The following is a 12,939-nucleotide window of genomic DNA, read 5'->3' on the forward strand; positions in this document are numbered from 1 at the left end:
ATTCCCAGGCAGCACGTCCAGTTAGATAGCAGTTGTTTGTTTAAGTATCCAAGTTTCTACCATATGCTGTAACTACACAGGGTCAGAAGACTTTTCATGCTCATCACTACATCTTGTGATAATATGAGATAACCAATATGGGCTTATAGAATAAATGGAGATGGACAAATGGATGAATAAACAAATGGAAAAAATAATACCTCTCCTGTAGAGTCCTCTGGGCAGGGAGTTTTCCATGGGTACCTCAGAATACCTAGTGCAAACCTCTACCCAAGCCTTAGTTTCCTCAGCTGTACAACAGGGGAAATAATAGTATCTACTTGGGGTTATTGATACAAGCTATGTAATAGTTAATATAAGCTATGTAATAGTTCTTAACTTATTAGTAATAGGCTGTTAAATTTAAATGAGATAATCCATGTAAAGTGCTTAGAACAAGATCTCATACTTAGGGATGTCCCTGGTGGTCCAGTGGCTAAGACTCTTTGCTCCCAATGCATGGGGTCCTGGGTTTGATCCCTGGCCAGGGAACTAGATCCTACATGCTGCAATTAAGAGTTCACAAGCCACAACTAAGACCTGGCCCAGTCAAATAAGTAAATATTTTTTTTTTAAATCTTGTACTTTACCTGTGGCTGATTTATGTCAATGTATGGCAAAAACTGCCACAATATTGTAATGTAATTAGCTTCCAATGAAAATAAATAAAATATCTTGTACTTAGTAAGTACTTTTTAAAAAGTTAATCATTATCATATTATTTATCATTTCTTTCTGCCTTTTTCCCCTGCCAAAGTGTGAGCGCCTCAGGACTACTGCTTAGGATTTGGGGACCACCACCACTACCACCTCTCAGGGCCCAGCTAGGTGCTTTCAGTAAATGTTTACTGAGTGAATAAATGAACGCATATTTGCCAGCCAATGAGTCAGGGCACTGCACTGCCTTTCATCACTCACAAACCCAGACACACACTAACGCAAACAGTCTCTTACACATTCACACCCACTCACATTCATTCAAAGAACCCCAAAATACCACAGAACTACCACCCAGCTTCCTGATGTCAGCCGTGCATCAAAGAAGAGCCTTACCCACTTTCCTGCATCCACCCTACTCCCCCACCGATGCCCAGTACTCCTGCCTCACCTCTGGAATGACGGGGGCTGTAGGAGAAGGAAAGCCAAGCTGGACCTTTAGCTCCCAGCATGGGCAGTATCCCATCTACAGATGGCACACTCCTCCTCCCTTCCTTGGGGCTCACCTCTTTCCTCTGCTGAAAACCTGGATCCCTGGGCTTGGCATGTGGTTGAAGAAGAGGCCTGGGAGCCAGAACTCCTGGGTTCGTTCCTCACTCATCTAGTCCTGTCTCTGAATCCAGGTGCATAGTAGGCCATTGTCCTCCTCTCCTAGCACCAGCACAGCAATTTGTAGGAAAAAAGGCAGGAGGAGGAGACCCCATGCCCAGAGTGGTGGAAGGGCCTTAATGTGAAATAATTATATTAGGACCCTTTCAGTTCAGTTCAGTTCAGTCGCTCAGTCCTGTCTGACTCTTTGCGACCCCATAAATCACAGCACGCCAGGCCTCCCTGTCCATCACCAACTCCCAGAGTTCACTCAGACTCACGTCCATCGAGTCAGTGATGCCATCCAGCCATCTCATCCTCTGTCGTCCCCTTCCTCTCCTGCCTCAAATCCCTCCCAGCATCAGAGTCTTTTCCAACGAGTCAACTCTTCTCATGAGGTGGCCAAAGTACTGGAGTTTCAGCTTTAGCATCATTCCTTCCAATGAAAACCCAGGGCTGATCTCCTTCAGAATGGACTGGTTGGATCTCCTTGCAGTCCAAGAGACTCTCAAGAGTCTTCTCCAACACCACAGTTCAAAAGCATCAGTTCTTCGGTGCTCAGCCTTCTTCACAGTCCAACTCTCACATCCGTACATACTGGGTGCCTAATAAGGGTCAGATACTGAGGCCAGTGCTTTGCTACCTTCATGATAACTCATTTAATCCTTACAACAACCCTTTTCCAGAAGAATACCCTTGAGACGCCGCTAGTTAGCCTAAAATCACCAGCTGAGACTGGCATACAGGTCTTGAACCCCAGAATCATCAACTGTCAGGATTTAGACAGTTCGGGGTGGGTGGGGTGGAAGGACTGGAGGTCCTTAGGGATGAACCTGGGAAAGGGGTCCCCAGGCAGCACCCGTCCCCCAATCAGCCAGGCCCTGGCATTCGGGGATAAAGGGGCTCGGAGCGCTGCAGCGGGGGTCCCTCTCCTGAGGGGACCTGGGCGGGGCCGGGGCGCGACCCGCTAGCCCCAGGAGGCGCGGGGCGGTGGCCCAGGCTCATAGGCCAAGATGGCTGTTAATTAAAGTGCTGGCACCAGCTCCTCTCTGCAAAGTTTGAAGCCGTTATTTTCCACTCCAGCGAAGCGGGGAGAATCCGGCTGGGCTGACAGAGACGCCACACCGCGCCTGGGGAGCCGGCGCTCTTTCTGGGCGGGGGGCGGACCGCCCTGCCACACCGAGCGCGCCCTGGGACACCCGGGCGAGGCCGGGGGTGCGTGCTCCTGCCCCTCCGCGGCCTCGGGCAGCCAGCCGCAGTTTCACCGGCGGATTCTGGAAGGACTCCCGGTGGCGGACGAGCCCCAGCGGCATAGCGGAGGATGGACCCGTGTGCGCGCGAACTAGGGGGGTGGGGAGGGGTTTTTGTATATATCACACACCGATGACCGCGCACTTGTCCCTCGGGTCACCAGCCTGTCACTCTTGGGGGCAGTCATACTGGGGAAACCTCCGTGGGGAGACGGGAGGCCGGACTGACAGCTGAGAGTAAGGACTACTCTTCCTGAGCCTGGGAAGGTCTCACTGACTTCCTCCTCCTGCGCTCGAAGCCTACCTCCTTTTGGGCAGTAAACGCTATTCAAAGACCCAACAGGAGGGTTGGAGGAGCTTGGAGTCAGGCTGCCAGTTTGAATACCGGTTCTGTCCCTTAATAGTTGCATGACTTTGGGCAAATCTCTTAACTTCCCAGAGCCCCAGTGCTCTCTCTGTGAAATGAAAATAATGATGGGCTTTAACTCTTTGAATTGCAGTTGAGATCTGGTGTGATGGTGTATGTAAAGCATTCAACACAGGGCCTGGCACACTGTAAGCCCTGAATAAAATGCTATTGATTGCATTTTTAGCTCCTTCCATGGTGAGGGGATCACTCTAACCAGGGCTCAGCTGTGCTTGAAAGATCCTGTCTCACCGCCCCTGAGTTGACATCCTCTTGTCCCTGTCCTCCTCCCGGCTCAGGTGGGGTTAATCAATCCCAGATTTGGGAGGGAAGAAAGGAAAGGGGCTGGAGGGTCATCCTTTAGCAGCAGCTAGTGGCCTCTGAATGGCAGAGCCTCCCGAGTAGACTGGATACAGGAGGGTGAGAGGAGCAGAGGAGCAGCATGAACTGGGCTTCAAATAATGTGACAAATATTTTGATGGAAGCAGACGCCTTTTAGTTTATGCAACCTAAACACTTTACTGCACTTGAGGAAAAGGATTGCCTCATACAATCTGATGGAGAAAAGAGTTAGAAGCTCAGGAGGCTGGAGGCAGGGAAGGAGGGTGCGGGGCGAGGGGCTGGGTGAGATCAACCCCTCTTGGAGGCTGGGAAAGGGGGCGTCACCACCCAGGGACATGTCTGTACTGGTCAGAATGGAGAAATTACCTGGGGTGCCCACTTTCTCAGTGCCCCAATTTCCGCCTTGTCTAAAAGCAGGGAGAAAGGAATTGATCAGAGTAAGATGGAGGAGTCCCTGGCCCCATCCCCACGAAAAAGCAGCCTGACCTGGCCTGGAGCGCAGGGAGGAAGAAGTAGAGGTTAAGGAGGTGTGGGTAGAAGATCCTCCTCCTCCTGGGGTAAGGCGGTCCCGGGAACATCCAGGTGCCCCCCCCAAAACAAAAGGAGGGAGCAGCTGCGGTTAGTGCTTGGAATTCTGTGGGCACCCTGACAGGCGTACCGGCCCACCCCATCTCCCAAACGGGGAATCCGCGAGACCTGAGTGCAGACTCGGCCCATCGACGCCCTCCTGCCTTCCCCTCTTCTCCCCGCTCATAACACGCTTCCTTGTCCTTCCTTCTTGCTCCTCTCTCCGTCCTCCTCTCAATCGCTCTTTGTCCCCTGAAGACCGAGGCGCCCTACTGCAGCCCCCGCCTCCTGCGGGCAGTGGCCCCTCGCGCCTCTCTCTGCTTCTCTCGGTTTTCTTCATACCAGACCCTCGAGGCCTCTCCTCTCCTAGTCACCCTCGGGGCTCTCTAGTTCTCCCTAGGGCCCCCTCTTCCACTAGTTCTTTAGTCCCTACTCTCCCTTTTTCTAGGGGAGCCTCTCCTGCGTCCCGGACTCTAGCCCCCCTCTCCGTCTCCGACGCTGAGTCTCTTACTCGCCTTGGGTCGAGCGGCTCCAGCCCTCCACCCGGCGGCCCCGCCCCTGACCCCGCCCCTCTAAGTGGGCGGAGTCACACCTATCACGACCCAATTAGGCGCCGGCCCAGCCTTCAGCCCCACCCCTCGCGGCGCAGAGCGGGCGGGGCTGGACCGCGCGGAGGGGGCGGTGGTTCCAGTACAGGGAGGCGGGAGGAGTCGGCAGCAGGCGGCGGCCGCTGCGCTCAGTTCGGCCGCGCAGCGGGAGGGAGGCGCGAGGCAGGAGCCGGCGGCTGGGCTCGGCAGCGCATCCAGCGCAGCGCGGCGCCCCGGGCCCGGCCCCATGCCCGCAGTCCAGCCGGACCGCCCTTGAGCGCGGGCGCCTCGCCCGCGCCCCTCGCCCGCCGGCACCATTGCCCCGACGGCGCGGCCGGGCGGCCCGGCGCTCCCCAGGCTCCGCGCCGGCCGGAAGACGCTGCTGGCGGCCGCCGCGGGCGTGGTGATGCTGCTGGTGCTGGTGGTGCTCATCCCCGTGCTGGTGAGCTCGGGAGGCCCGGATGGCCACTATGAGATGCTGGGCACCTGCCGCATGGTGTGCGACCCCTACCCCGCGCGGGGCCCCGGCGCCGGCGCGCGGCCCGACGGCGGCGACGCCCTGAGCGAGCAGAGCGGCGCGCCCCCGCCCTCCACGCTGGTGCAGGGCCCCCAGGGGAAACCGGGACGCACAGGCAAGCCGGGCCCCCCTGGGCCCCCCGGGGACCCAGGTCCTCCGGGTCCTGTAGGGCCACCCGGGGAGAAGGGTGAGCCGGGCAAGACCGGCCCTCCCGGGCTGCCAGGCGCGGGGGGCAGCGGCGCCATCAGCACGGCCACCTACACCACGGTGCCGCGCGTGGCCTTCTACGCCGGCCTCAAGAATCCTCACGAGGGTTACGAGGTGCTCAAGTTCGACGACGTGGTCACCAACCTCGGCAACAACTACGACGCGACCAGTGGCAAGTTTACGTGCAATATTCCCGGCACCTACTTTTTCACCTACCACGTCCTCATGCGCGGCGGCGACGGCACCAGTATGTGGGCGGACCTCTGCAAGAACGGCCAGGTGGGCCCGCCGGGGGCATGGGGCTGGCCTGGGGGCAGGGCACCCAGGGAGCCCGGGGCCCACGGGTACGGACGGGCGCAGATGGAGACCCGGAGCGGCTTAGACATTACAGGCGGGGATGATCCAGGCTAGCGGGCACCCCTGATTCCTCGGCTCCTGGGCGCCGGCTCCAAGGCAAGTGCTGCTGGGCACCTGCGGCACGGAAATGCGGGAAACACATCCAACTAATAATCAGAGCGCAGGCCGCGCGGACTGGCCCTTGGGGGCTTGGCCCGTGGGAAACAGCATCTCAGAGCTAGGATTCTGGTTGATACCAGCTAGCGGTGAGGGGCCGGATCAGGATGGGCTCTGGGGAAAGGCAGCGTCTGCGCCCGCGGGCGCTTGGGCGCACCGCTAGGCGCGCAAGCGGAGAAGGCGAGCTGTAGGAGATGTTTTGCGCACAAAGGCAAAGGGAGCCAAGCACAAAGCCTTAGCTACAATACATCCCCCGCCCTTAGGAAGGGACCATTGGGCAGATCTGCCACCCTCTGCAAAACCCGGGACTGCGCGGCCCCTTGCCACTGTGTCAGAGCTAAGCGCCCAAAAAGATGGCCAGAAGGGAAAAGTTTTTCCTTCTGAGGCAGGACAAAGAGGGGGAAACTCCCCCTCCTCTTTGCCTCCCAGCTGCAATTCCTGATTCCTGGGGTGTCAGGGGATCGTCTTCCTTCCCTATCCCCATCAGAGAGACCAGAGCGGCAGGCACCAAGCTCATGAGGTCTTTGGTACCTGGGACCAGCGATGTCTGGGGTTCTCCTTAGAACTGCTGCCCCAGGACCAATCTTGACCTAATCCTGCTCCAGGGTGACGGTTTTACCCAGCTCCTTTCGTTTTGATCCCCCCTCCCTTCCCAGTGCTCCCAGAACCACAGGAGACCTGGGGCCCCTGCAGTAGTCAAGCAGAGCATCCTTGTGGAAGCAGGTGCCTGTGTGGATCAGAACTAAAGCTTTAGTTGGAGTTGGGAGGGAATCTCCTGTGACTGAGACCCAAGGTCCTGCTGGAACCCTTCCACTGAGGTGGACCCCATTGAGGGGTGGGGAAAGGACAGGCCTGAGAGTCAGCTAAAAGCCTACCAGGTGCTTGTAAGTCTGCCCCTCTCCCCCCTCCCCTGCCTGCCCTCCCTCTTGTTTCTGCCTCTCCCTTTCCTCTTCCTCTTTCTCTCCTCTCCCCATCTCTTGTGCTTGCCTCTCTCCTGTGTCTACCAGTCTGACCTGTCGCTTCCTTGGTTTCTGGTCCCCCACCCCTGTGTTTAATCCCCCTCTTTATTCCTTGGGTGTCTCTCTCCCACTTGTGTCCGTCAGGCTTTCTGTGTCTCTCCCCTTTGTCCTTCATTCTTGACCAAATGGGAGGCCCCAGTATCCAGTAAGGACTCTCTCTGCAGACAGCCCCACAATTCCCCTTATTAATCACCAATAAGGGATTCAACAATGTCACCTTCACCAGTGGAATTTCTTCCTTTCCTAAAGAAAGTTTGGGCTGGCACCAAGTCGAGGTTTCAGGGGGCTGGGACCACAGCTTGCCTGGGTAGGGAGGTAGTCACCAGGCCACCAGTGGGCCCTACTGTGCTACTCAAGAGGGTGCCGCAGGGCCCCAGAGGTGAGACAAGAGGAGGCCCCAAAGATGGTGGGTGCTTGGGGCAGGCGTACTTGCTTCAGTCACTGGGAGGTGAAACTGACTCAAAAGGCTCTTCCTACCCCTCTAGTAGGGGCAGGGCACTGGCAGAGCCTGACAAGGAGGCGGCACCACAGGCTGGTAGAAGAGAGGAGGTGACTTTAACCAGGGGTTTCAGAGACCTAGTATTTTAACAATTACTCAGACCATTTCCTGCCCCCATCCCCCCCACACAAATCCAAGACAGACAGTGGGGTGGTAGGCCCTGGACCTCCCCCACATCCTTTGTGACTTCTTCCAGATTGTCCAAGAGACTCATTTCTTCTCACTAGTCATTCCATATCACTAGTTCTGAGCTCCGAGTAGGAGCCAGGTTTGGGGTTCCAGGGCTTCAGTCTGCTTGCCCTCCAGGACCACATGGTCTGTGCAGGGGAGACAGCAGTAACCACAGAATAACACGCCCCAGCCATTATTGTGGGGGAGAGGAGACCAGGAGCCCACTGATACTCCTGTTCTCAGATGTGTTGGCTGGAGGGAGTGATTCAGTGGGCCCTAGCTCAGACCAACCTGGTCGGGGGAGAGGATGATGAACCTCAGTCCTCCAGGGGAGAAGACACAGCTAGGGAGAAAATGAAAGGTCAAGTGTAGGGAAAGGCCGCCTCAGAGGTGGAAGAGGACATTCAAGCCATCAGAGAGCAAAAATGACAGGACTGGGCAATGGGTGGGAACAGAAGGGAGGAGCCATCTCCTCCCACGCCTTCAAGACCAGGGGCAGCCCTGGGCTCTGTGCTTTTCCTTCCTGGCTTCCTGCCTGCAGAGACTTCCAGAATTTCCTCTAGAAAGCAGAGCCGCATCTGGGCCCTGGTCCTTCCCTGGGCAAGATGGGGAAAGCAGGGAGTCAGCACCTTCCTGCCTGGTGCCGGGCCCCTTTCCGTAGGGGTAGCTCTGAGTCACTGCTGCACGGCCAGATGGCAGTGAGGCCAGGTCATCATGACACAGGGACCTGAGGAGCCTGAGGAAGGGACTCTAGGCTGGAGCCCTGAGTGAGAGGAGCTCCCTGCGGTTCCTTCTAAGACCACAGTTCAGATGTGTCCCAGAGAATGTGAAACTGATACACCAGGCTAGGGAAGGGGGGCTGTGGGGGGACGGTCAGGGCCTGTGGGAAGGGGAGTATTACAAATGGGCAGGGACTTGGATGCCAGAGTCTGAGTGATGGAGGAGGTGGTGGGGTGTGTAAATTGGGGACTGTGGTACGCGAAGACCTGACCAGGGATCAGCCTCTCTCATGAAGGGATATGGCCTCCCTGCCCACCCCCCCCCCCCCACCCATCTTGCCGCTGTCCTCTCTGGCCTCTAATGCCTTTCACAGGACAGAGCACTGCGCCTGGCACAGTAGGAACTCAGGCATTGTGTGAAAGCACACAGGGGCCAGGCTGGCTGCCCATGAGAGCCACACCTACATACCCAAGACCCCAGCTTTGCTCTGGGGGCAAGGGCACATTTCCTGGGTTCTTGGCCCCCACCCCACCCCCACTCCAGACCTCTAATCAGACCAATGCCTCAGTTTCACTTATTGGCAGCCCCTGAGGAGGTGCTTCTATCGTACCCCCACATGACAAGTCCCAGACTTGCGTTCCCGCTTCCACAACAAAATGAACTCCCCAGACTTCCCCTCCACCCCCGGGAGGGACTAGATGCCTCTACTATTTCCAGTCTTGGGCAGAGAATCAGGACCCCTGGGTTCCATTGCTGGCTCCCCCACTGTCTACGGATGGAAGAGCATTAATTCTCCCTGCCTCCATGGATAATTAGGATAATCACAGCAACAATCATGGTGATGAATAAATAATAAACATAAGCATAACAGTACTGATGCCTGTCACATCACCAGGAGATTCCTGATGACAGATGACTGTATTCTAATGGATCTGGCTATTAAGCAGCACACTGTTTTAATGAGTTAAGGCTAAATTAATCTGGGTAATAAAAATAATTGTTATTAGAAGTAATTTATTAGCAAAGATAATGAAATGCATGTGTAATAATAAATACCACCAGGATTAGGGCCCAGGGAACAATACAGAAGTTGGCTGCTTGTTTTCAGCTCTTTCCTGGTAGCTCAAAGCCCCATCAAGATTAAAATTTTTTTTCCTTTGCCATCAAAAGGCTTTTACAGTGGTGGCAGTGGATGAGGCAGGATCTCATCCATTTTCTAAACAGAGAAACCGAGCTCCTTAGACGGCATCCCTCCCTCATTTGATTTCCCCTCACCTTTAGCTGGACCAGGAGTTTTCCCAATTAAGTGTCCCCAAACAATTCCCTCCCAGGTTGGAGGAGAAAAGCTTGAGGGGTGAGAAGGGGCTGAAAGGATCTGGACTTTCAATGGCAGACTGCACACAAATATGTCAGTCGGGTCCTTCCGGTGCAACATTGTTGCTGAGTCAGCAGCTTTGGCACAGCCAACCTACAGTGCTGCCTCCTGACCAGGAGGGGGGATGGGTCCCTCTCCTGATCTGGCTTGGTCCAGCCCTGACTGTCAGCCTTTGGGGGTGCTGCCTTCGGGGAAGGGGCAGGATGGAGAGGGGCTGTTGAGGAGCCTGGCTGAGAGGACCCCATTCAGTACAGGCTCTCTGCCCATCTTCCACTCAGACTATCCAGGAGAGGCCCCCGATCAGAGGGCTCAGGACTTGCGTTGGCCTCAGCGGTTGGAAAGGAATGCCTGGAGAGAATGTGTCCATCACCCCACATTCTCCATATCTTATGATTATAGCTCCCCTCCCTCACCAATGATGTGTCAGGCTTCAAATCCAAAGGCTGGTGCTCCCCTGCCCCTCCTGGTGCTCCTGCCTGTCCTTCCCCTCCTCCATCAAAACAAGGACCAGCAAGGATATCAGAGCAGACTGAGGATCACAGAGGGATGTAAGGTTTCAGAAGGGATGATTCCTTTCTTCCCATCCACTTCCTTTCTACCACCTTCTACCGCCATGGGGGTGATGCCGCCGGAGGAGCCAGAAGTCCTCTTGGGATGGGGTAATAGTCACAGGTGTAGCTACAACTCCTTGAGGTGGGATGCAGGCCCAGCCTGAGCCTTGGGAAGGGAAATGATTCCCAGGCTTTCCATCTCACTGCTCTTGTGTGAAAGACTCCAGAATGGACTTCAGACAGGGAGTTGACACAGAATGGACCTCAGACAAGGAATCCACACAGAAGGTCTCAGTTTTAGAGTTGTTGCTTACTAGCAGCCTGGTATTGATCCAGGCCTAGACCTGTAAGGCCAAGGGGTACCCTCCTGTCCAGCCACTGACATGAGAATGGGTGGGTGTGGCTAATGTAAGCATCATTATTGCAATAAAGTAGAGGGTTGGGGGGATGGCAGGACAGGGGGATTTGCTTGGCTGTCTAGTAGTCAAGAATTCATACTCCCATTGCAGGGGGCATGGATTCAATCCTGGGTTGGGGTACTAAGATTTCATGCCACACGACCAAAAGAAAACAAAGTATATATATATATATATAATTTTTAAAAGGAGAGAGAAAAGAATGATGAGAGGGGACGGCCCTCCATCCCTTGGGGGTCCAGAGAATTCCTCTCTGCAAGCAAGAGTTCCAGGCTGGGGAGTTCTGGAGACACTGCTGAGGTCCTCAATGGGCCAGACAGTGAGTGGGGCTTCCCTAGTGGCTCAGACGGTAAAGAATCTGCCTGAAATGCAAGAGACCCGGGTTCGATCCCTGGCTTGGGAAGATGCCTTGTAGAAGGGAATGGCTACCCACTCCAGAATTCTTGCCTAGAAAAATCCCTGGAAAGAAGAGCCTGGCAGGCTACAGTCTGTGGGGTCACAAAGAGGCAGACACGACTGAGTGGCTAACACTTCAGCGGGCCAGACAGTGAGACCTAGGGGAGTTAAGGAAGCTGATTACACTGAATTACACTGCCAGTTCAGACCCAGATTACACCTGCCCTAGAAATCCAAGGCTCCTCTCTAACCCCCTCCCTAAACACACAGTTAGGATTGCAAAAGGGCAGTGCTGGGATGATGGGAGGAAAGCAGGCTGAGAGCCCTGATGGTGCTGCAGGTGGGGCTCTGGGACCCTTCAGATTCTTTCCCTGCATTCCCTCTGACAATCCCCCTCCCTCCTAGACCCCACTTCTCTCCCTTCTCCTCCCCTACCCTCTCACACATACCCTTACTCTCCTAACGGCCCAACCCCACAGGTGCGGGCCAGCGCCATCGCCCAGGACGCAGACCAGAATTACGACTACGCCAGCAACAGCGTGATCTTGCACCTGGATGCGGGGGACGAGGTCTTCATCAAACTGGATGGGGGCAAAGCGCACGGAGGCAACAGCAACAAGTACAGCACCTTCTCCGGCTTCATCATCTACTCTGATTGAGCTCCTCCATCCCCTGTTCCCCCGGGGCTCCCCCTCCGGGTGGGATAAAGAATGACTCGCCCACCCCCTCTCAGCCCTCCCGGCTATGACGTCCCTGGCCCGTCCTCACCACCTTCCGGGCGGGCGCAGCTAGCCCTCCCGCCGGCTCACTGCAGAGCCGGGTGCAGCGTGCCCTGTCCTGGTTCCCCGGGAGGCGGCATTGACCGTCCCCACCCCGGCCCACACTGTATATTTGTACAGTAGGATTGTTTATTGCCCACCCTACCCACGAGCCCGCCCCAGCAGGTGTGGGGGAGAGGCCTCGGCGGGTTCCTCCCCGTGCTCGGATGCGCTGCCCACCTGCTCTGGGGTAGCGCCTCCTGGGGGAGGGGTTGGTTGGGGGCTGGATGGCTTCCCAGCTACAGCCCTTGGCAGGCTGCTGCCCGTCTGACCAAAGCTATAATAAAACACTTCCACCCCGTTGGCTTTCTGACTGTGCCCTGGAGAGGAGTTGCAGGGAGGGGACTGTGAACCCTGCACTCCTCCAAACTGGGAATGAGTCTACTGGAAGTTTCTCCTGGATCTGGGAAAAGCCAGAGTCAGAGGTGCTCCAGGAAGAAGTGGGCCAAGGGGCCCAAAGCCCACCATGGCCCAAGAGGGTCCGGGCAACTGGATAAGAGGCATAGGAGACAGCCTACTTACACCATCATTTTCCAGGGTGGAAAAGCTCCATCTCTTTGACCTTGAAAGTCGCATCAGCATTGCACAGGCACAGCCAGGTTTAAATTGGGAGACCTGGGTTCTGGCCCCAGTGCCACCCTGTAGGATGCTGGCTAAGTCACTCTCTTCTGACTCAGTTCTGGGTTAGTGATAGCAATGAAAGAACAAGCTTTGTATTAAATGCTGGTTCACCTTGACCCAAGCACTTCACCCCTGGGCCTCAGTTTTCTTATTATAATGAGACCTGTCTCACTTGACTGAGGGTAAAAGAGAATCATGTATGTGCTCAATAAACACAGCTTTTATTATTTATATATCACTTTAAAATTTGCCAAAGGCTTCCTAGTGGCTCAGATGGTAAAGAGTCTGCCTGCAGTGCGGGAGACTCGGGTTCAATCCCTGGGACGGGAAGATCCCCTGGAGAATTCCATGGACTGGCAGGCTACAGCCCATGGGGTGGCAAAAAGTCCACATACCTGAAGTGAAAGTGAGTGGCACTTTCTTCTCATACAAGTCTTCCAAGAGCACTGGGAGGTTGGATGAGTAGATTTTATTCTTCTTCAAAAGAGGTTAAATAGCTTTTTAAATAAGACACAATCAATCTTGATTGCACTTGAATTCAAGAAGCCCTTGCTGGCTGGAGACAACACACCCAATCTCTGCTTTGTCACTGCATCCCTCATCTAGAACTGGGGCCATGA

General features: G+C 55.5%; 1 protein-coding gene across 1 annotated transcript; it reads left to right on the forward strand.

The window, feature by feature from the left end:
- Positions 1-4,886: 4,886 nt before the first annotated feature.
- C1QL1 (complement C1q like 1) lies at positions 4,887-12,552 on the forward strand. The gene is made up of 2 exons (XM_040245110.1): positions 4,887-5,499; positions 11,360-12,552. The coding sequence occupies exons 1-2, from the start codon at positions 4,903-4,905 to the stop codon at positions 11,537-11,539; spliced, it is 777 nt and encodes a 258-aa protein (XP_040101044.1). The 5' UTR covers positions 4,887-4,902; the 3' UTR covers positions 11,540-12,552.
- Positions 12,553-12,939: the final 387 nt, after the last annotated feature.

The sequence above is a fragment of the Oryx dammah genome, unplaced genomic scaffold, assembly GCF_014754425.2.
Source record: "Oryx dammah isolate SB20612 unplaced genomic scaffold, SCBI_Odam_1.1 HiC_scaffold_8, whole genome shotgun sequence".
NCBI lineage: Eukaryota > Metazoa > Chordata > Mammalia > Artiodactyla > Bovidae > Oryx > Oryx dammah.

Bases quoted from the DNA above. Each gene is read 5' to 3' on its own strand.
- C1QL1 (XM_040245110.1), top strand. From the start codon at position 4,903: ATGCTGCTGGTGCTGGTGGTGCTCATCCCCGTGCTGGTGAGCTCGGGA. The intron at 5,500-11,359 runs GTGGGCCCGCCG...CCAACCCCACAG, and splicing joins ACCTCTGCAAGAACGGCCAG to GTGCGGGCCAGCGCCATCGC.